Source organism: Amphiura filiformis, chromosome 4 (assembly GCF_039555335.1).
Source record: "Amphiura filiformis chromosome 4, Afil_fr2py, whole genome shotgun sequence".
In the NCBI taxonomy this organism is placed as follows: domain Eukaryota; kingdom Metazoa; phylum Echinodermata; class Ophiuroidea; order Amphilepidida; family Amphiuridae; genus Amphiura; species Amphiura filiformis.
In genome coordinates this window covers 14,772,187-14,796,567 of record NC_092631.1, presented here as the reverse complement: position 1 = coordinate 14,796,567, position 24,381 = coordinate 14,772,187, and the positions used below count along the sequence as shown (strand labels likewise).

The following is a 24,381-nucleotide window of genomic DNA, read 5'->3' as shown; positions in this document are numbered from 1 at the left end:
AAAAAATATAAGATGCCAGTTATATTCGGTCTGAAACTATCAGACAATATTTTTAACATTAATAATATCACAAATTCGCAACAAACCCAAATTGTGAAAAAAATCGCCCCCTGGCAGATTTTTGGCTATTTCTCCATTCACGATCCTGCCCAAAAGTGTCTGCTTTTAACATGACACGTCACATATGTCAGAGACCAGAGTCACTTATTTATGACCCCTCTATCTTGGGTTGAACATGTTTATGACCCCCCATTTGGCATGTGCAGCCCAAAACAAATTATTCAAAAAAGAACTTAATATTTGTTCTATCAAGTGATGTGACGTCATGCAGGCCGACCGAATGCTTGCTCATTTTAAATACAACTGCAATTTTTGCCAATATATATGTCACTTATTATAGTCACATGCCCTGTAATAATAAACACAGCCAAAATAAAAAGTCTCCATTAGTTTCATCCCCATTTAATCAGAGTCTGATGAGTTTATGGCAAAACAATTCAAATAATAATTTTCTATACACTTTCCTTCGAAAGTTGATACCAAATTTGATATCAAAAGTTTAATCATCGTGAGCATAGGAGCGTTGTTTGGAAATCGTGCAATTTAAAAATTACAAATTACGAATGGACCATGCAAAAGTCAATGCATGGTATCAGCTTATTATGTGGCCTGAAGCAACCCGTACAGGAATCATTGTACACTTGCATGCGCACAATTGAAAGAGGGGGGTATTTGATTTGCATTTTGACATGCATGGGTAAACCTTTAACCTGCCGGCCTATTCAGGCGACGTAATTCTTGGCACTCACGCTAGCTTCGCTACGTGATACAATTCCCTATGTCATTTTTAAAATTGCACGAATTTCCAAACAACTGTTCCTATGCTCACAGTGATTAAACTTTTGATATCAAATTTGGTATCAACTTTCGAAGGAAAGTGTATAGAAAATTATTATATGAATTATTTTGTCATAAACTCATCAGACTCTGATTAAATGGGGATGTAACTAATGGAGACTTTTTATTTTGGCTGTGTTTATTATGACCTTCCCTGTGTAAATACATTATGACCCCAACGTATTTAGGACCCTCCCTCCTAAGAAAATGCCACCCCACACTAGATAATCAAATGGATTAATACATCACAAAGATGTACCTTAAATCCAACCATGCTATTTCTAAAACTGTTTGGCAAATAGTTTTCCATTTGCAAGTGTACCCTTAAAATAATATTATACATGTATTTATTCAAATGTAAATTTGAAGCAAAGATAAAATGAGAATTATCTGCCTTTGATAATTGGATCCTGCTAGGATCAAAAGCTCAGGCCATTAACCAAATTTGAATTCAACTACACAAACTAATTTTGTAGATAAGCAGTTCCCAACAGCTCCTTTTAACTTGATAAAAACTATGAACATAATTTTAGATGTAAAGAGAACACGCTCGCCTAAATATTTACCAGAGTTTTGGAGGTTTTCCTGTGATATCAAAATCTCAATGGGTAGAGTGAATATCTGGAGGTTCAATCAGGTAGGTCACCCACCTATATAGCAATATAATGGTCCCGATACGCTCACATAGATTTTGTGAAAAGCCCTTGCATTCATGACATTATTAAGCTACAACCTCCCTAGACAGATTAGTCCTATTTCACCAATGTTGTAGCTGAACAAGGTCAGGTGGAAATAACTTACTTAATCACTATGACCAGCATAACACCTGTTACAAACTGTTGTGTCAAGAGTTTGCAACAAAAGGTCACTAACTGGAAAGCTGGACTGCATGACAAGGTCATCTGATGTAGCTACATAATTCCCTATCTGTGTCATATATAGTATTTGTCTGTATACAAAACTGATAAACTGTTCATTTCAGTGACAAGGACATTATTGCTTATGAAGCTAAAGCTGATAAGAAAAATTTCAAAAAACTGAGACTTGTAACCTAATGGTTTGAAAATGTTATCACTTTTTATGTGGTACGATGATGAACTGACTCTCCAAATCAAAGATGCCTACAGAGACGTTCTTGTGTTCATCATATTCCACCCATTCCTGTGAAAAAAATGGTAAAAAGAGTGAAAATAGGATTTATTTTATTCATGTTCTACAATGACATTGTAAAAAAAATAATTTGTTGGATTTTTAAACTTTTTCCACACAAATTAAAGCAAATTGAAAACTTAGAAATGGTTGTAACATGTTTTCAAAATCTTGCATCATCTACAATGTACCTAATGCACATTACCTAGCTGCTTTGACAGTTCAGAAAGGTATATTCTGAAAACACATACTTATGATTTTGTCACATACCTTTTCTGTAAGATCTACTTCAAACCTAGCTGGGGAGTCAACACCTGTACATGTGAAACCAATCTGCAGTTGAGAAAACAAAAAGGAGCAATTTATAGGCTTTAAAAATAACCCAGGAGGAAGATATCTAAACATATCTTACACTTCCAACAACACATTTCTCCAATTTTAATTTCCTGTACTGGTCAGCTATCTAGTGCCACATGGATCGACATTGATGAAATGTACCTCAATGAACAGAGCACATCCAGATCTGGCAAAATATGTTTATTTCTTAACTATCGACCCATGTTTAACCAGTCTATTCTCAAAATGAAAACAAAGGGGCCCTGTATAAAGCAATGGGAATGTCATTTGATAAAATGAGGTGATATATCATGTTGCAAAGTATTCTGGGAAGGGTAAGATATCTTCTGAGTAAGTTCCTTCCCAGAAAATGTCAACACATGTAGGTGTTAGTGTATATATCTACAATAACTAAGGCATTCATAACCCATCAACATGGAGGGAAATATTTGGAAATAAAGAAAATCATGATAACAATTATGATGTGATCAAGATAAATGAGTCGTTTGTTGCTAATCTTGATTTTGAGATACAGCCAATAATAAAGTTCCACTATCTTTGTGTTTTATTGTTCTGTGCAACACTAAAATGACCATATCTCTGGAACCGTTCTGACAATGGTACATATAATGAACTTAAAAACTGAATTTCGCTTGGTCGCATCACAACGGTAAGAAATGTTGAAATATTAAGACCAAACTTTTATTGTTACTCTCCCTTTTGACATGTTTGTAATTGGGAAAACATAAAAAAGCATACAAATGGATATTCATACGTAATGGACGATAAAATGAATTAAAGTTTTAACTTTTCACCTGGAACACTTTCACTAATCCGACTAGCGTCTTCAGCAGATGGTGATGCTATGATGATATCTTGTCTACAATCGGGATATCTCTCACTGATGACGTAATATGATTGACAGAATGCCCCCGGCATCAGCAGGTTAGGCCTATCCCAAATAGGATCTATTTATAGTCCTTGGTCACAATTTAGTCTCGGTTTTTGAGTCCTTACCTGTATGGCTTCAAGGGGAATTAGGGAATTCGGTATGCCCTGTCCCAAGAGGTTTTGACATTTAGGCTTATAAAAATTGTTTGATTGGCATAACCTGACCGACCCTAAAAGTAGGCCCGAATGTAGGTACTTACTCTTGGTGAGAAGTCGACTGGTTCAATCCCTCTACACTCAAATACTATTACTGTCTTGAACCTTTCACCATCTTCTGCATTATATGGCTGAATCGTGTCACTTATGATGTCTATAGCAAAGAAAAAATATTTGATACATAGGTCAAAAGGTTAAAGGTCATGAGTAGTACATAGATTATTGCTAGGGTTAGGGGTAGGGTTAAGTTTAGGGTACAGTGCTTTTACCTGGATGTAGCAAAGCAAAATGTTCCGCATTTTGGACAACCTACACAACTCTCAGCTTGTACAGCAATTTTTACAATGTAAACATGAATACCGTATTGTCTCTATTAGGCGGTCCCCTCTAATGAACACCCCCCATAATATTTTTTCGATCAAAATGCTTTAAAAATGTAGAAATGTTCATAAATGCAGAAATGTTCATATCGGTAAATAAGCTTGCCGATAGCGATCAGACAGCCAAAAATAACATTGCAACCCTGAAGTTTAAGTACAGAAAGTACAATCAGAGCTCTCCTGGTGATATTTTTCATTTCCAGGTATCTTAATACTAATTACGGCGTGTCCGTCCATCCCTCTGTCCGCTGGCTATCGCATTAGCGCGTTTAGGCGTTCACGCGTGCACTATCGCGGAGTATCAACGGGAGTGTGCGCGGAGTACAGTGTGCGCATCGGAAAAGCATTACAGTGTGACTAACAGGTGCATCTCATCGGACCAATATGCCTATTTTCAAGACAGGATTAACATAAAGATCATCAGTTATGGTATAACCCGTTGTGCGTTGAATTTCGGGGTATTTTGGGGTCCTCAATGTGGTAGCAGGACAGGGTTTGAAAGAGGTGAACAATGGGTTTTCAGATTATGGGTACCGAAGTAAGCGCCACAGCTACAAAACAGAGTTGATTAATCATTGAGCAACGCATATCGTAGTAGTTTGAAAGGTTAGGACAAGTATTATGGGTAACGGGTGTTGGGTAATTAGAGATATGCCTATCACGAGAACCGCCCAACCTGAGAACCGCGAAATTTAGTATTTATATAGGCCTATTTATAAGGAGTTTGGAAAAATGCAACGCCCGGGGCGTTTATTAAAGACAATACGGTATGTAAATATAATAAAAACATCACATACATAATGTTTTCACTAAAAATTGCTACCCAAATTTTTCAAAAGTTAATCGAACCCTGGTTAGGGATATGGTTAGGTTATATAGGATTAGGAATAGAGCTAGGGTTAGCTAGGTTTAGATTTCAGGTTAGGGTTGGGTTAGGTTTAGGGTAAGAGACAAGCAGGTCAAAAGTTAAAGGTCATAATATGAAACAGCTGTGTTTATTATGAGTGGATTGTATCAGTTTGAATATTTCACTCTTCTGCCATTTTGGCTATAAGAGTATAAAATGTCACATTATAAGAAAAATCACCATTTTGATAAGAAAATGAGGATGAGACCAGGGGTGGGGGTGAGATCAAAGTTAGGCCTAAAAAGTTTGTCTCAGTAGGGTTGCATTTTCTTTTCATATTTGAATTTTCACACATTTGGTATAAAATTCACAAAATATTTTGCCTCTTTGTAATTCCTACCACAGGATATATTAATAATAATAATAATAATAAACCAATATTTCGCAGTGGCAGATTCAAATTAGTGTGTGTGTGTGTGTGTGTTTACCCAGTTTTGAATCTGCCACTGCAAAATCCAACATGGCGTTACTTTCAAATTGAGGCAAGACGGACTATATGTCCAATATCATTTTCAAGACTCACCCATTGAGCTTTCCCTGCTACAGAACTTGCATTTAGAAACCATACTGGCATTCCCTCTGCTTCCTTTTATTGCATGACTCTCCTGCAATCAATCAATAAATCAATCAATCAATCAATCAATCAATCAATCATCTATTCAATCAATCAATTTTGATGGCATGTAGAACTCTATTCATTTTAAAGCAAAGTTGAACACAGATGACACTATTTATCTTAAATCTTGCATCTTTACAAGAGTATACACTTGTATAATGGCAGTAAAACATCAGAAAAATGAGTAACACAAGAACATTTTCAAACTACTTTTTATCATGAAATGAAAGGAATAACTTATTAGGCTAAATTAAGTTGAATGAAATATATATCTAAATAACACCCTCAATTTGCACTCAAATATACAATTTATTGAATAAAAATTACCACAAAGAGATAGAAAAAGATGAAAAATTTGATAAAAAAAGAAAATCCAAGTTAAAAATAGTTCAAATTGTATATATATTTTATATTACTGTCTGTTCGATTAGCTTAGATTCTTGAATTTTTAAGATATTTGAAAAAATAAAAAATTGTGGTCAAAGTCATCAAAGAAAAGTGTTAGCACAGCCTTAGACCTGTGTGGGAGATTAAAGTCATGTTTTCCATAGAGGGTGTATCTATTTCAACTGGAATAGCCCATTATCTGGACAAATAACCTGGTAAGCGCAGGTAGAAATTGAAATCTTTCTCCTTTTTTTACCTCTAGTGTGACATAGTTCCAATGCTCCGTCACTTCTCCACAATTTGAACACTTAATCTGTTGACAGAAACACACACACAAATCATAATTAGTCATTATCCCTTGAATGGGAACATGGTCGTGGCTGAGAGGTTAAGTGAACAGACCAGTAATGATAGGGTCGAGGGTTCAAGTCACATCACTGGTGTACGGTCCATAGAAAAGGTTTGCGTCACTTCACCCAGGAGTAAATGGGTAGCAGCTTATGAAATACAAAAGAGAATAGTATCCCCCTGACTAAAAAAATGAAAGAGAAATTGGAAAGGCAAAGGAAAAGACCTGTTTCCCACCAAAATTCACCCCAATCATATGGCCCAAAATATTGTAAATACTAATTTGTGCATTGTGCACGCTATGCATGCACATTATCCCAATAAAGCCTTTTAAATCTCAGAGACTTTACATGTACAGTCTCTCTAAAAATATGTATGTTCATACCCCATCGGTAATACCAGGTCATGATGCGACCAGTTTTTCAGTTGTGAGGAGGGTGTTGGCCTGTGGGTGTGTGTATGTGTGTGGGGGTGTGCATGCATACCTTCAGATACCATTTGAAGTCTTGTCCTTCATGGATCAGATTGGTCACATTGTCCATTATGGCATTGATCTGTGTGTGTGTGGGGGCGGGGGAGTGGGGAGGGGGTGTTGGCTGTGGTGATGTATGTGTGTGGCGGTGTGCATACCTACCTTTAGATACCACCTGAACTTCAAGGATCAGACTAGTCATACTGTCCATTGTGACTTTGATCTGTGTGTGTGGGTGGGTGGGGGAAGTTGGGGGAGGGGTGTTGGCTGTGGTGATGTATTATAGTATACCACCTGAAGTCTTGTCATTCAGGGATCAGACTAGTCTGTAAGTCACATTGTCCATGGTGACTTTGATCTGTGGGGGGGGGTGTGTGTGGGGGGTGTGTGGGGTGTACAGGGTGGGGTGGGTGGGGAGTTGGGATTGAGAGGTGGTGTTGGCTGTGGGGATGTATGTGTGTAGGGGTATACATGCCTACCTTCAGATACCACCTGAAATCTTGTCCTTCAGGAATCAGACTGGTCACATTGTCCATTGTGGCTTTGATCTGTAAACCTATTCTCTGAAAAACAAAGAAAACTAGTTGTGTGAGGAATACACCCTTAAAATCACTACTAGGAATACACCCAAATGATTGAGGAATACACCCAAATGACTGAGGAATGCACCCAAATGACTGCGGAATGCACCAAAATGACTGAGGAATGCACCCAAATGACCGAGGAATATAAAACACCCAAATGACCGAGGAATATAAACACCCAAATGATTGAAGAATACACCCAAATGACTGTTCAGAATGCACCCAAATGACTGAGGAATACATTGAGGCCTACCATAAAAAGAACATGTTTCCAAATTTTGAGCTGTATTGCTGTACAGCATGTTTTGATATAAAAAGCAAAAACGTGTATCACAATGCCTAATAGGATAGTATGTCCATTCATTACCACAATTCACCACGTAATTTGTTCATATACCATCTTAATGAAACATAGGCCTACAATATCTTGTGCATTAAAATTTAATTAAAATTTTACTGGGATAAGGAGAAAAATCGTGACATTTTTCTTCTGATACCGGTACCAAAATCTCAGTTCCTATATGAGCCTTTTAGAGTGTTTTATTTAAAAGGCGCCCCATGAATGTGTGCTTCCCCCCCCCTCTCGGCTGGCCAAAAAATGCTTGCCCCCCCACCTCTCGGCTCGCAAACAAATTCTTGCCCCACCCCCCAATTTACCCTCCCTAGGGCTCATACTGTAAAGCCCCTAACTATTTGAACTGACTGGCAAATTATGGACAGGCAGTTTTGGTAAAAATTACAAGTAATAGCTAAGATTCTGCTTGCCATGATGTTGATGTTGTAGTGCACGCAAATATGGGACTCGAGTTAACCTCGTGATATAATTTTTGTTTTTAAATACCTTTTGGAAATAATACCTCAATATCATGCCCCAACTGGAGCCCACATTTCAATTAATTTTGTTTTTATTTTGAAATTGTGTTAAATTGTGCACCCATGCCACTTCCTCCCCGGGGGGGGGGGGGGGGTACTCAGTACAAATGACCAGACGGGGACGTGCCGCAAACATGGGTAGCATTTTCGGCCTTCTGGTTATATCAAGACCCCTTTTCAAAGCCTATTTTGGTATATGAATGGGTCCTTTTTTTCAAAATGTTCTCAATTTTTTTTGTTAAAACATCCCAATTTTTCCTTAATCTAGCCAAAATTTTCAAAATTTTCCCAAAATTTGTAAAAACTAAGACAATTTTGGTTAAATTCGGCCGAAAATTTCGACTTTTGGTGTATGGGCGAGTTAGCGCAGCGGTAATTCCCTCGCTTTGCACCACTGAGGTCCCGGTTCAAGCCCGGCCGCCCAAGGACTCATGTGCACTTGGTTTATCCCGATTCCATGCTCGCTCTCGCAGGTTTTCTCCGGGATCTCCGGTTTCCTCCTGTATCGCAAAAATCGGTGATTAGTTGTTTGGTTATCAAAAACTTCCTTCACCCAATGGAATTTGGGGAGCTGCACAGATGGTGGATGTTACAATCTAAATGCGAATAGGTGTGCGCCTGTCGGGCAGCAACCTAGTTGATGCGATCTGATTGTGATGATTCACCATTGCAGCGAAATTACAGCGCTTTGAGTCCTCTAAGATCTGGAGAAAGGCGCTTTATAAATCCAAAATTTATTTATTTATTTATTTTATTATCAATGGGTCCAAATTTCTTGAAAAATTGGTATATTTATGGGTCCACTTCCAAAATCTCAATGCACGTCCCTACCAAAACCAAACTTGAGTACCCCCACCCTGTTCCTCCCCTAGCTACGCTGAAGTTTACCTGTCCTATATTAAGTTATCATCTGGGGAATGCAAAGAATCGGCATTCTGGTCTTTTTGAGAGATCAACAACACAATCTCCTTCATTGGCGATGCATGTGATGATCGAACCGTGCCTAACCGTTAAATATTGTCCGATCTTTTTGAAAATATTACATTTCATCAAACTGAACAGTTCTAAGGGGTAGGAGCATGGTACCGTATTTCAGACTTTTGAAAAATAAGAACTGGGTTAAAAATTAAAGAAAACAAAAACACCATTAAATCAATCAAAACATTGATATCGAGAATCTTTTTGTACATTGTGTGTATAGGATGTGGAAAAGTACAACTTTTACTGAAAGAATTATTTTTGGAAAATGTGATTATTTTTGGCCAAACCAAAAAGATGTTTTAAAGAAAGAACTTTGGGAGGGTAGGAAAATGATTCCTTTATTCATAGGTTTTAAAATTTTTCAAATCAACAAAATGTATGCAAAGAAATGTTTTGTAATTTAAGGGGGGGGGGGGATTATTTTTTATAACCTTTTATAAGGTTTGGAAATTGGGAATCCAAAAGTCATGTGCAAAGAGCTGGGGGGGGGGGGCGAGCAAAGAATTGTTGACAAGCCGAGAGGGGTGGGTGGCAAGCATTTTTTGGCAGACCGTTAGGAAATTTTATTTAAGTCCCATCGCATCGTTATCGGCGATCATGGTTTTTTTTCCTGAAGTTTGGCTGGTACCCACCAGCGTCATGAAATTGACGTGACACAGCTAAAATAATCGACCGGAAATCGGGGATCATTAAAACGTCAACAAATTTCAAAACACAGAAATCAGTAAACTTAATAGCGTATAGCGAGCGGTCCAAATTTTGAGCCATACAACTTGTACTTGTATTACAAGTTTACGTGGTGAACTGGAGGATGATAATAGTTTGTTTGTCCTCCAGCGTCACTTGACCGACTCTCAATACAGGTCATTTTTATCAACCTTTTTACAAGCGCCCTATTAGTCGAACACGTACACAATGTGCATAACACAGTACATACATGGCGTGCGGGCAGTCGTGACATATCAAAAGAGCCGCCACGACTCAAGTTCGAATGAGTGGCTCGCATTGGCGACATGCATATGCGCTGGTATTAAATCACGATCTTCTTTGTATTGCCTCTTCTGTTTGGGCCCAAATTGAAAGAGGACATATCTAACAGTGAAAACTAACATTTTATACCAAAAAATACAATTCTATTTCTTATGGAAATGATATGGCTTTTTAAGCTTACCAAATATTAATTAAGCTAGTATTAGTAAAATTAAATCGTATGTTAATTTATCTTTTGACAGACAATACTACACCATCAAGCTCTTAGTTCTCTGGGTTAATATGATGAACAAATTGTTCAACTACTATACTACTACCTACCACCATTTTTAGTCAAAATTGAAGAGTTAGGGAGAAACAAAATCTGGAATGTGCAAGAAGAAGTTGTGTACATTTCACATTTATGAGATGAGCTGTTGATACCTTAGATTTTACACAGTCTGAAAATGAATCAACGGCTTTTTCTGAACAGAAAAAAGACTGTGATTAAGTATATGAGTCAATTTATACTACGGGCTGTCAATAAATCAATCAATTTGCGATTCTTGCATTGGCAATGTGTACGTGTGATATACGACGTGTATTTGTATCGTCAACAGGAAGAAAACAGCAATGAAGCTATGGAATTTGCCATAATTGTGTGCTATAATTTGTGAGTAATTTATTTAATACAGAACTCCTCTGTACTTTACAATACAACTTGTCCTGGCTTTAATTTAATACTGTCAATGTCAACTCATGCAGCGGCGTAGCTGGGATTTTTTCGGGGGGTGGTGGTGGGGGGAAGGCAAGCCTGTATGGGGCGGGGCCCAAATCCACCAAACCTTTCTCTTTTTTCCTGCACTAGGGGGGGCGGGAGCCCAAATGGACAATTTTTGCCAGGCTTATTGATAATAATCGTATGGTATTGAAATTGCATATATCGTATCATGGATTCCCCATCTCTCTTCCCATCCTCTCGCTCTCTCTCCTCTCTTTTTTCCTCTCTCTCCCTCCTTTTTCCTCTTTTTTCCTTGCACTAGGGGGCGGGGGCCCAAATAGGCAATTTTTGACAGGGGGGGGGCAATTGCCTCCCCCGCCCCCGGCAGCTATGCCACTGGTCTCAGGTACGTATCATGCACATGTACATGTACATTGTATGACGTCCAGATGTCCTCTTGACCTAGAGGGTTGAGTGCAGGGTAACTGGACATTTCATCCCCTCGCATTTTCATCCCCTGGACATTTCATCCCCTGGACATTTCATCCCCTCATGTTAAAACGCTATTGTAGCGTTCTTTGAGCGTGACAGTAAAAAGATTGCATATATGAATATAATAATTGTTTAGGATCTTTAGAAGGAAATAATATAAGGATATTAATCTTTATTTAAAATTAGTCTTATTTATCCAATGTATGCACCGTGTCTGAGTTATCACCAGCTGATCACGCGAATAAAAATCGATCGATGTTGAATGGCAATAGTGCAATGAATTTACCTATTGAACAGTGCGTGTAGGCCCCCTACACGGATGATTCTAATTCAGTATTACGCCTAGTATTATTATTAAAAGTATTAAAACAGTTATACAGGAAGTTGAACTCTTTCAAACAGTGGAATCTATAGACCACTTGACATCACTGTTTATCAACAAAGGCGAGGGACTCGTCTATCGATATGCCTGAACGAGCCGCTACACTGTTCAATGGCTTTCTTGTACTATAGGAAATGTGGCGGGCGATTTAAAATGCACGTGCCCTTAGCAAACTACGATGCGTACGCACACTGCAGGGCAAAGAACAATGAAAATTGTCATAATGCGCGCGCATACTGCCGGGCAATGACGTCACATACCAAGTGGTCTATATACATATAACTATATTGCCAGTTTTAGTCGCCCAATTGGCGACTTTTGACTTCCGTCCTGCGACAAACAAAGTGCTCCCGCGATTTCGCGACATTTTGGCAACTTTGAAAATCTCACCCGCGAAATCCATTGAATATTGGGCGATTTTTGAAGCTTTTGAAAAGCCGACTTCAAAATTGTTAAATTGGATATTCTGTCAAAGTCAATGGTCCTTCAAAACAAAACCTCCAAACAACTAATTCAAATAAAAAGAAAACAGTCTGTGGTCAGTGTGCATCCAAGTATGACAATGGGAAACAAATTAAAGTCGATACACGCGCAGGGAGATAACTGATATAAGGGCTTAAGGCAGCTGTGTACTCTCAGACATGCATGTAGTAAAAGTGCCATAACTTTGTAATTATTAATGCAAGACATATAAAAGTATACATTTTTATAAAGGCAAGACATCAATGAATCTTAATATAAATACAGATTTGGTGTAAAAACAACAATTATGAAGAAAATCACAAAAAAGTGAGTTTTGGGCAATTTTTGTTCGGTACATCTTTCCAAAAAAACACCCTTTCCAAAAATTTTTGTTTTGTTTTTTTCTTAATCTTGAGACACCATTCCAAAAATGTTTTTTTTTAGTTTTTTGATATTGACCTTATTTTTTGAGATATTGACCATGTAAGGCATCAAAATGAACTTTTTAAAATTCACAAACGCCCATTTGCACAAAATGATGCCTAAAATCGGAAATAGACCAAAATATAAAAAAATGAGAAAACCGTTTCTTAAGTCGATCATGCTTTTTATGATGAACATAATTGCTTACCTATAGATGCTGTATTTATTGAGTTATCGTGTACCTAAATCGTCATTTTACCGAGAAAATGAACATTGAAATAAAGGCCGTTGAAGTTTAAAGTGGTCATATTTTGCACTTTGATCGAAGCTCACAGGAGAATGCGGCAGTTTTTCTACCTTACATTACGTGAACATCGGGTAAATCCACAGCCCTTTGAGAAGTTTGGGCGAAATCTATTCATATCTTGATGTTTAAATCGGGGGAAAGAACTTGAAAAAATTCACATTTTATCAGCTAAAACGGAGCCATTTGACCGCTAGGTTTTTATGAAATCAATGCTTCGCGGTGCTTCCATAAGATGCTTGGCGCATGCAGCTAAGCGTTGCATATGCGTAGCGTATCTGTGCGTTAACAAATTGCGCGTCTACAAAACGCGATGCGTTGTTGCTCGCGTATACCCCGATGGTACAACAAAGATTTTCTTTCCTTTTAAATTGCGGAAACGAGTGAAATAGTGAAATAAAATCCATAAAATAGAGCAGTTGGAGTTAACAAATCTGGATTTTCTTTCCTTGTATTTATAAAAACATAACAAAGTAAATACATTTCAAAAAAGCTCAATTTCGCGAAAGAAACAATGTCTTGAGTACACAGCCGCGTTAATCCCCATGATTATCCTTAGAATATTCTCATATCAATTCTCACAAGTGGCTTAAGACGACAAAAGTGCCAAGCGGGGGGCCAAGTTTTTCTTTTCATGTAGGTTCACTTGGGTTTATTAAAAATAACATAACTACATGTCGTTCCATGGCTTTGGGGAGTTGGGCAGTGGCAGAAAATAGGTTAGTCTACATTACCAGTCATTATCTATTTTTTTTTTATTTTTTTTTTTTTTGAAAATCAACTAATTTTACAAAAATGCATGATGTAGGCCTACGAAAAAAAAGAGGTTGTTTTTGGGTCAATTAAAAATATCACTAACTACAATTATTATACATTGGCACGGAAAGGGTGGGCGGGGCGATGAAAATAGAAAATAGCTTAGACTACATTACCAGTCGTTATCCATGGACACGGGAGGGTGTTCTGGGTTGATTGATTGAAAGTTGACTGAACTTAAAACTTAAAATTATTATTTTGCTATTTTACCGGGTAGGCCTATCGTTATCATTATATTACTATTAATGTTTTTATTATTATTATTTATATTATTATACTTTGTTTTTTGTTGTTGTTGATATTAGCCTGGACTATTTAAGCTAAAGTGTATTTCTTCTCTTTCTTCCTGTTATTTATGTATTTATTGTGTATTGTTTATGTATCTACATGTATAGGCTGTTTATTTATTTATAATTATTATAATTTATGTATTTATTATTTATTTTGTTTGTTTATTTATTTATTTATTATTATTTACTTAGTTGTTTAAACAAATTCGTTTGATTTTCAAAAAAAAAAAATAGATAACGACTGGTAATGTAGACTAACCTATTTTCAGCCACTGCCCAACTCCCCAGAGCCATGGAACGACATGTAGTTATGTTATTTTTAGGGAACAAACCATGACGTCCTATAAACGAAACTAGTTTCGTTTAGGGGGGAGGGGGTAAAAATACTCGATTACGTTTGTACAAAAACATCGATCTGAAGAATGTGTCATTATTATTATTATGTCACAATTTTCAACATTTCATTATTACGTTTCTGGCAGGGAGGGAGGGGGTCGGCTGAGAAACGAAACTAGTTACGTTTATAGGACGTCATCGATCTTTTGGTTTGTTCCCTAATAATAAACCCAAGTGAACCTACATGAAAAGAGAAACTTGGTCCCCCCGCTTGGCACTTTTGTCGTCTTAAGCCACTTGTGAGAAGTAAACTTGTGAGAAGTTTAGTCTCAGATTATGCATGGTAGGGTCTTTTGGGGACAAATGCTCAAAGTCTATAGTTTTTAAACGGGAACCCTTCTTGATCGTTCATCTTTTGTTCTAGTCTTTTAATTTGATTTAGTGGTATAAATGTACCAAAACCTGGACCGCCTCCTCCTCACATAATAGGTTTATATACTCATTTTACAGATGAGCTCAGATGCTAGCTGCATGATCTGAGTTGCGCTTTTCTCACCACGCGTTACGAGTATTATGCTGATACTGAGTATAGAACCTCCGGGCATGGAATTACAGCTCGGTGATATAGTTTTTTTAGTCCATCTCCGGTAGTTCTTCATTCTTAAGTTTCTCTCTTGCTTTCTTCCCTCTTTCAATATGACTAGTGTGCAGAAAGCTGAATGTCAAGAGGCGGGTCAAGAGCTAGAGACAAGGTCATAATGTATATAGGCCTCACGATTGTATTTCAGTATAGGGCCTACTGTTTCAACCCTGATCATGCTGATATTTGGGCATATTACATGTCTAAAGCTTACATTGGAATCACTCAAATTCATATGTTTGTAAGACATTGGAGCTACCCTAAGTAAAAGGTAAATGGAACAATTTTGTATAAAATAATAATATGTTTAGTGAAAGGGACTTTTCAGATACTCAGGGTTTTTTTTTCTGTTCACGCGTGCACGTAGGTCTAGTAAACGCCCAAATTTGGAAGATGTAGGTGGTTCGGCTTATGCATGATTGCATTAAATTAACTTCATATAACTTGTTCATTCCTGTTCACGGCGCACCGTCTTCCCTATCTAGGAATATCAAACACCTAGTTTTGGAAGCTATAGGTAGCTCGGCCAGTTGATGTCGTTCGCATGATCAGGCTAGTCATACACACAATTGACACTTGTCTAAAATAATTCCGTACTTGTTTCTTTTATGGTTCTTTCTTTCTTTCATTTATGATGTTTAGCCTACGGCCTATACTTTTTGCCTATACACATCATGATCATGCACATTATATTTATTTACTGATTTTTAGCAAACACCATGCATAAAGTATTATAATATTAATCATATATGAAAAAGGGTGCAATCTGACTACTTAGTATTTAATTTGCAAATAATTGATAGTATTTGATTAAAAGGAAAATCCCTAATTGGAAACGGTCAAAGAGCTTTTCCCCGATAAATTCTTTGTTGAATGATAGGATTTTCATGAATTTCACATTAGACTATACGTAATAACAGGGATGGTAATAATTTACGAATGTAAATTTGATAATGACTTTATCATTATCAGTAACACCGTACAGGGCCTCTACACACGACATGCAAAAATAAAATAATGAATAGAGTGCACACACGTCTTCCAAATCTATGGAATTTGGAAGTAAATACACATATATGTTGTTTGAATTGTTGGATTAATGCAACAGTTCCTAAAATAAATAAACAAACAAACAAATGCAATAGTTCCTAAAAAATAAATAAACAAACAGATAAAACAAGTTTGTATGGGGTGAAACTGAGTTTAGAAAATTAATCTAGAAAATTTAATTTAGAAAATCAAATTTAAATATTTTTGCGGTCGCCGGTCGATGCGATTTTTTATAACCCGGTTTTTAGGGGCCATGGATTGTAATCCATACAGATGCAGAGTGTAAACTCTGTCGGGAATCACGTAATTCAAACTTTCCGGGGAGGGGGCACTCTAATAGTAAAATGACAAAATCAGTTCTTTCTGCAGTTTTTTGAGCCATATTCTAAAACTTGGTTGCCGATCTTATAACAGTAGGCCTATAGAGTGTCCCCACAAAATGGTCTTGAGAGCAAAAAATGGCTTTTGGTGAAAACAAGAAAAAATGGGATCTTTGGAGGTGGTGAAGGGGATCTTTGGAGGAAAGCAAGAAAAATAAATGGCAAAAACAGGAGAAAAAGAAAAAATATAATGCAGATATTTATTATCAGTTGAACTGATGGAATTCCAGTATTTTGCGTATAGTACTCCTTAGTCTTTACCGTTTAGTATTAATTTAAGTCTCCTACAAGTATAAGTTCTAACTATCCTTGTACTTCCCGAATGATTATATAGTTATATATAGATTCCATTGATTAATAGCACACCAGTCAATGATTGAAAGAATTCAACTTCCTGTAAGGCATTCGGCTATTGTTCCTATTGTATAACATGACATTGCGCTAATCACCTCATCAAGTGGACAATACAAAAATATTGCCACGATCCTTCCATATGCAGACATATTTATCAATATACAATAAACAGATAAATGTACTAATTTTGTTAGATGAACAACTTTAAGTAAATTTATAATTAAATTAATTAATTAATAATTAATTAATAAATAAATAATAAATTAATTAATTAATGAATAAACAATACATAATAAATACATAAATAACAGGAAAAAAGAGAATACACTTAACATAACAATAATAAATAGTCTGAGCTATCAACAACAAAAAACCCACAGTAAATAATAATAATAATGATAATAATAATAATATGCCTAATAATATTAACAATAATAGTAATAATATAATGATAACAATACTCACAGTAATAACAAAAGATATGCTTGGCAGTATGCACTGTTCAATTTAGGTAAATTCATTGAATGTATAAACTATTATTAACTATTAGTCTATTATAGGCCCTGCTGCCATTCAACATTGATCGATTATTATACGTGTGATCAGCCCAGCTGGTGATAGCTCATACAGAACACGGTGCATACATTGGATAAATAAGATTATTAATTTCCTTATATTAGTTCCTTCTAAGTTCAAGATTCTAAACAATTATTATATTCATATGCATTCTTGATTCACTGTCACGCTCAAAGAACGCTACAATAGCGTTTGAACACGAGGGGATGAAATGTCCAGGGGATGAAATGTCCAGGGGATGAAGTGTCCAGGGGATGAAGCGTCCAGTATTCCATAGCAGATATCAGAACTGGGGATGATCTAGGTATGAGAGGCAAACCTTACTAGTTAACACATTTATAATTGCTAGTCAGCCAAATTCGCCTAGACCGGGGTCCAAACACAATATGCCTACATATTTACATAGAAATTCAACTACACTTGACCCAAATATATGATTTTTATGGTGACTAGACACTCGCACATGGAATTTTAGAGGGATTTTGATAATTATTTATTTATATTTATTTATTGGAACATACACTTTTGTATCAGTGGCACACGCTTAACCAGCGAGTGCGTTCAAAAACAACAAATATACATTATATAAACAAGAAACAAAATTATAACACAACTGAATATAGTCCTACATGTGAAATTTATGGCATTAGGGTCAGTTCATCTCAAATCACCTAATGGGTTGGCTGGTCACCCTCTCAGATTTTGTTTAAAATCACTTCATATAGCCCTATGTGCCAAATGAACACATTTAAAATGGTAGGTCTCTACTCCTTGTCGTTTCCGAGAACCGGCCTATTGAAAATTGGGTCATACCCCCCTTTTTTGGGCATGCGTGTCGCGACATTAATTTTCTTCCGAGTTTAGACATCCATATCTTCCCCTAGGGGTAAGCTACAGGGCTACAAATTGGAATCTAGGGTGTCTTTGACCCAAATAACCAGATTCTGGACTCATAAACAATGTATTCCTGTTTTGACCCCCTCCTCTTCATCCTAGATGTCAGACATCATCTATTTTGCCTTTAGTAGGCAATATACATGTAGGTTCAGGTGTGAGTGTGACCCCCTATAGCAGGGTAGACCACTCATTGGCTTTTAAATAAAAATTTCACAGGGGCTCAAAGATGACTCCTCAGCCAAAAGACCCCCCCCCCCCGTTCTAACCAAACTCACACAAATTCAAAATACTTGCATGATGTTCCTCTGTACCAAAAATCTTAGTGGTGTCAAGCCATCTTCATGGTTTAATTAGTGTTTGAATCTCTCATTGAAATACACAGTAAATTGATGAACTTTGTGCATTCTGGGAATTAGAACAATAATGGCAATAAACTGTGAAGATAGCTTGACACCACTTTGCTTTCTGGTACAGAGGAACATCATAGAAGTATTTTGAATATGTGTGAGTTTGATTATGGTGGCTCATTTCCCACATAATAAAATTTGGGTTGGTATTTAGGACAATTTTGTGTGTATTTCAATGGGAAGTGGACAAATTGCGTCAAAAAACATCAAATATTCAACGAGCCATAACTCAGAAACGACAAGGAGTTGAGACCTACTGTTTGAAATGTGTTCATTTGACCCATAGGTCTATGATATAAGTGATTTTAAAGAAAATCTGAGAGGGTGACCAGCCAACCTTTTCTGAAAATTAGGTGAGTTGATGGAATGACTCATTAGTACAAGAATTAAAGGAAAGGAAATTGCCTGTCTGAACCCAAGTTGACTTGAAATGGGTCCTTAGCAGGAAAAATAAAACATATGATAATATACTGGGTAAGACTAATATAGAATAATGAAAAAAAAAAAAATTATATTATATACTGGTATGACGTGACAATTAATGGACATTAAATATCTTTCAAGATAGAGGATCATGCCCATTTTAAATAACTTTTACAAAACATATCAAAACAATTGTTGACTTGCACATTTTCACGGTCCCATGAGGTTCCCAACATAAGGCACAGTTTCACATCTAAGTCCCCATACAAAGATTTGCCAGAACATTTCTAAGTTCTGTTCGAAAGAGTATGCTCTAGCTCGGAGAATTCTTCCCACGAATACCATTCAAGGCGGTGCATGTAAAGAGGAAATGGCGAATATCTTCTTTATCATTTTTGCTTGTTAATAGCTCAATCTTTTTGATGAAAGTCAATCTTTGACAAGATGTAACTTTGCTACAGAAAGTGCTATATGAAAAAAAGGTTTTCAGTTTTGTCTTTTTTACTCAAGGGCTTTAATTTGATAAAAATGATGCAGTTTGATGGCAAATTTAAATTCACCTTTCATACCTAGATGATCCCCCTCTCTTTTTGAATAGCTCTGACACTTTAACGTGCACAGGGATGAATACTCCTGAACACAGGACCAACGGCTTTACGTGACTTCCGAATCACGGACGCCGCACATACACTACCTACATTGTATCTGCACGTGCAAAGCTAGTGTATGGGGGCGAGAAGAAATTCTACAATTAAATCAATTCTGTGATGAAACTGGACTTCTCGACCATTATAGGAACTTTTTTAGGAGGGAAGAGAATTTTAACCTAAGGCAAGCCGGCGGACAGTGCAACGCCTTAACCGCTCGCCATCTCGCCCTCTCCTAATTCGCAGAATCGTAGCATTAATTTTTAACATGACGAATGACGTTCTCACGTCTCAGTGCAGTCTAGTGAGAAATATCCCATCATCGCGTCCTTCATCATATGGGTGTCTATCGAGCTCCGGTAGGAACATTATTATTAATGTGTACATTTCATAACCACACAATTTCAATGGTCATGATGGTGAATCATGAATGGGTGTGACAACAAAACTTGCGTGCTGTGTCATGTTGGCTCCCGAATCTCCTAGCATGGTCATAATGCTGTGCGGATAAACTTATACTGGGGACCATCACAATCTTCCGGTATGTGTTTCAGGACTAAGCTTTAATATTGTCCAACTTTATAGTGAACAGTACGGTACACAATATTCCGTTAAAAAAAATGTCAACTATGATCAAGGTCTTAGGCAGGATTTGAAGGTTTGGGTGTGTAAACTCAAAAACCTGGGTGTGTAATTAAATTTAATGATTTGTGTGCAAAGTATAGGCCATGTTGGTAAAAAGTGGGTGTGTAACTTACACATTTGGGTGTGTAAAACACTCCCTGCACGGCTGGCTGCCTAAGCCCTTGACTATGATACTGAACATAAATGTCTGTGCTAACTGATGAAACTAATTGGACGTGAACAACTAGCATGACTAGTGCAGTCTCACTGGACTTCTTGGTTAAACAATAAAATCCATTACAATTACAAGCATGATTATCACAGGTGTTGCTCGAGAAGTCTAGCCAAGAATTTGCTCACCGATAGCTTCACATTCTGGGCTAGAGACCATTGCATTCAAAATCTAGTCGGATTTGCTGAAGCCATGACACCGTGTAAAGCAATGGAAATTTAGAAGTAAACACAGCTGATCACAATTGGCGATTGCATCAAAAATGTTGCTAAAGTTACACTTCAGCAAAGTTTTAGACTGTCCAAAAATAGGCAAATCTTGCTCAAAAGATACAGTTGACTCATCGAAATATCTTTCATCCAAAATTCAACATTAACAGAATAAATAACCGCCGGTGGAAAAAAATGCACCGCTGTACGCCCGATAAAAAACCAGAAACGCACTCTAGCATCGAATGCGTAACTATCGTGTGCAAATTCAAAGCTGGAGTTCTTGAGTAACACGGGTGGGATGATATGAAGATGGGATCATGTTATGACTATAGTATAAATTTAGGTTAGGGCTGGCCTACCAAAATCGGGGCCAAAACATGCTTGTGTCCCCACTACTAGAAAGCTTACTATGTATACTAGTCTGCATGCCAAGAAGACCCCCCCCTCCCCCGGCAATGCTTGGCTCAGGCTTCAGCCATGTCAGCCAGCGGCAGCCTGCCAAAATTGCACCCCACTTGGTCTGCCAAAAAATCCTCTACTGTAAAAAAAATCCGAGATTTTGAATAAAATGCAGGAACCGTCGTTTAATTATTATGATGGAAATATTAGTCAAACATGTGACACATGATGTTCATAACACAGTACGTACATGATGCGCAGGACTTTCACACACACATCAAAGGGCCGTAGCATAACTGATGGAGTGATAGTTTTAGCGACATCGGCGCTGGTAATAAATTCCCATTTTCTTTGCATTACCTCAGTTGTTCGGCTCCAAATTAAAAGGGTCATATCTAAAGAAATTCTAATCTATTTTTTTATGGAATGTTACAATATGGCTAAAATGCCTAAAACATGCAAAATCAGCCTATTTTGGGGCTGTTAATGCCACTGAGCAGCCTGAGGGTGCCGCTGCGCACCCTGGGGTCTATAATGCCTGGTCTAATGTTTCTGGGGTATGCCCCTGCTAATTAGCCCTAAGTGAACCCTAACACTAAAATATAGTGTGCACTAATATTGGGCTATTCCAGCTTAAATCCTTTCACCCCCTATGGAAGACATGACCTTACTCTGCCACACAGGGGGTGTGAATTTCTAATGGATTCACCCAATGAGGTAGCAATCATTTGAAATTCACACTCCCTATGTGGAATATTAAGGTCATGTCTTCCATAGGGGGTGTATAGATTTCAAGTGGAATAGCCCATTGCTAATGAACACAGAACATCTGAGACAATTTAACCCCATGAGAACTACATGTATCTGTCTATTGGTCAAAAGAAGTTTTCATTATCAATTGGACCAATCAGCAACATTGTTTAGAATAATTTCACCATGCAAAAAAATTGGGGTGAATTATTTGCAACGCTCCATTCTGATTGGTGATTAAAATGAAGATATCATGTAATTGACCAATCAGAGGCAATGTTAGATTGGCAGGTAGTGCTCAGGGGTTAACTACTTTGTAATGACCTAAAACATTATAAAATGAATTTTCCTGTGATCTTTATTCCAGACGCTGATTGCATTCCAGATGTGATGTAGCTGAGTCTCAGATGGAAAACATGGAATCAGAACACATCCTAGTACTTAAAATTGTGTGCATCATAATTGTCTTCAGTGTGACACTACTGGGAGCTCTTCTGCCATATAAAATCTTTGGAGATGTCAAGAAACCAAAGAGTCGTTCGCGCCAACACAAATCTGAACGAATTCTCAGCTTCAGCAACTGTCTCGCTGGGGGCGTTTTCCTCGCAACATGCTTCCTTGGTTTGATACCAGCAGCAAGGAAAAAGTTTGAATCTGTTTTGACTACAACAAATTATAACACCGATTATCCGGTATGCGAGGCAACAGTTGTTGCCGGTTTCTTTATTATATTGTACATGGAGCAGATCGTCATGGCAATTCAACAGAAATGGATGGGTAAAAGAACTACCAATGGTGTCAAAATGAAAAGCGATTAAGAAAAAGACCAATAAAGTGACTCCAATAGATGATTACGAGGATGAGGATGAGGATGATATTTATAGTAGAAACGAAGATGAGAAACCATTAGTTAAAGCTACAGCCGATGGTTGGAGCGAAGATACAGCTAATGAGAGTGAAGACATCGAACAAAACAACACCCACCTACAAGGTCATGGACATTCTCATAAAGGAGGACATAGTCACCTCGGTGACGTACAAGACTCAGGGACACTCAGGTCATTCATACTACTATTTGCGCTTTCTATACACTCCATTTTTGAAGGGATGGCATTAGGTTTACAGGATGAACTGAAAAACACGTTGTACTTACTGCTTGCGATGATTCTGCATGAAGGATTAGCAGCATTCGCTCTAGGAGCAAGTTTACTCAAAAACTCTGTTAGGTTTAGTCTTTACATACTATATGGCATTGCATTCTCAAGTATGATACCATGTGGTACACTGATAGGGATAGCGATTCACACATCTAAGGGGATTGTAGCGGACACAGTGTCGGCTATAATGCAAGCCTTGGCTGCAGGTATCTTCATCTTTGTGACTTTCTTTGAGATTTTAAATCATGAGTTTGATAAGACTGAGGATAGACTACTGAAGATATGCTGTGCTCTTGGTGGTTTTGTTGTGTTAGCTGCATTAGAAATTCTAGGATGAACAGTATCTTGCTTCAAATTTGCAATTATAGCTTGTTAGGCTAGAATTGATTTTATGAAAATTTTATGGCAAAAACTAAAAAAACAATGAATTGGCTAATTCAGCTGAAATGGATGCGCTTCTGAAAAGCGAATGCGCTGGAGGGGGGGTGACACATCACATTTTTTAGCCTTACAAGTTGACCATGATCATAATTTTTATGAAAATGATGAGCTAATAACAAGCTTGCTGCAAACTTGCAAATTAGCCTGTTGCAAGGTGATCATGAGTTTCAATATTAAGTCAGGTGGGGTCACTGCATTGGCTGGCCTGGAAATTCTAGACTAAACAATGAACAGTCCCAAATAACAAGCTATAAATAATAAGGTAGCTGCAATCTTGCAATTACATGTAGCTTGTTATAATTTTGATCTGGTGGTTTTGCTGTGTAGGCTACTCTGGAAATTCTAAGTTGAATGTACTGGTAACTGGGGTACATGTATTTTGTAACCACAGACCATCCTCCTCCCTCCACCTCATCCCCTGGGGTCACTTGCATGTTGAGTTGTATATCACCTTTGTACAGCATGTACTACAGGGACATTCAAAAGATACCCAAATCAAGTATTATTCCTTGGTCTTAAATGGACCCAAAGCAAGTACATGTATTACTTGGTTGGTTTCCCAAGTATTAGTCGCGATGAACACACCTAAAATCTCCGGTACGAATACCCACAACGAATGAAGGCCAGTAGCGACCAATCAAAAGGCGTGAACAAAAATCAACGAAAAAGCAGTCATCACATTTTTTGTTAGAATTTCACCCAGAATTTGAGCTTCATGTCAACTGATTTATTTTGTTATTTTTTAGCATCCGAGTTGAGTTCAGCAACCTTTTTCGAGTAACATCATTTTGATAGCTTAAGCGAGATATGCACGTAATGTGCCTGGCCTTTGAAAAAGACCCCCTTTCCTTATTTTTCGTAGACAGGTGATATACAGCTTGAAATACAAGTCCCCCCCAGACCTCATCTCATCCTTCTATTCCAAAATAACAAGAGACTAGACTTAAAAGAGTCTGGACT

At 37.4% G+C, this 24,381-nt stretch overlaps 2 protein-coding genes across 2 annotated transcripts; one reads left to right on the top strand and one right to left on the bottom strand.

Annotated features, from left to right (window-relative positions):
- Positions 1-592: 592 nt before the first annotated feature.
- Positions 593-10,457, bottom strand: LOC140150583 (CXXC motif containing zinc binding protein-like). The gene is made up of 7 exons (XM_072172624.1): positions 10,349-10,457; positions 7,079-7,162; positions 6,036-6,092; positions 5,300-5,381; positions 3,534-3,643; positions 2,317-2,379; positions 593-2,058 (listed from the first exon to the last, which is right to left on the bottom strand). Exons 1-7 carry the CDS (start codon positions 10,352-10,354, stop codon positions 1,969-1,971), a joined length of 492 nt encoding a protein of 163 aa, XP_072028725.1. The 5' UTR covers positions 10,355-10,457; the 3' UTR covers positions 593-1,968.
- Positions 10,458-10,571: 114 nt separating this feature from the next.
- Positions 10,572-23,459, top strand: LOC140149692 (zinc transporter ZIP3-like). The gene is given in 3 exon segments (XM_072171765.1): positions 10,572-10,679; positions 22,191-22,629; positions 22,631-23,459. Coding segments are annotated over 2 exon segments (1,077 nt in total). The 5' UTR covers positions 10,572-10,679; positions 22,191-22,239; the 3' UTR covers positions 23,318-23,459.
- Positions 23,460-24,381: the final 922 nt, after the last annotated feature.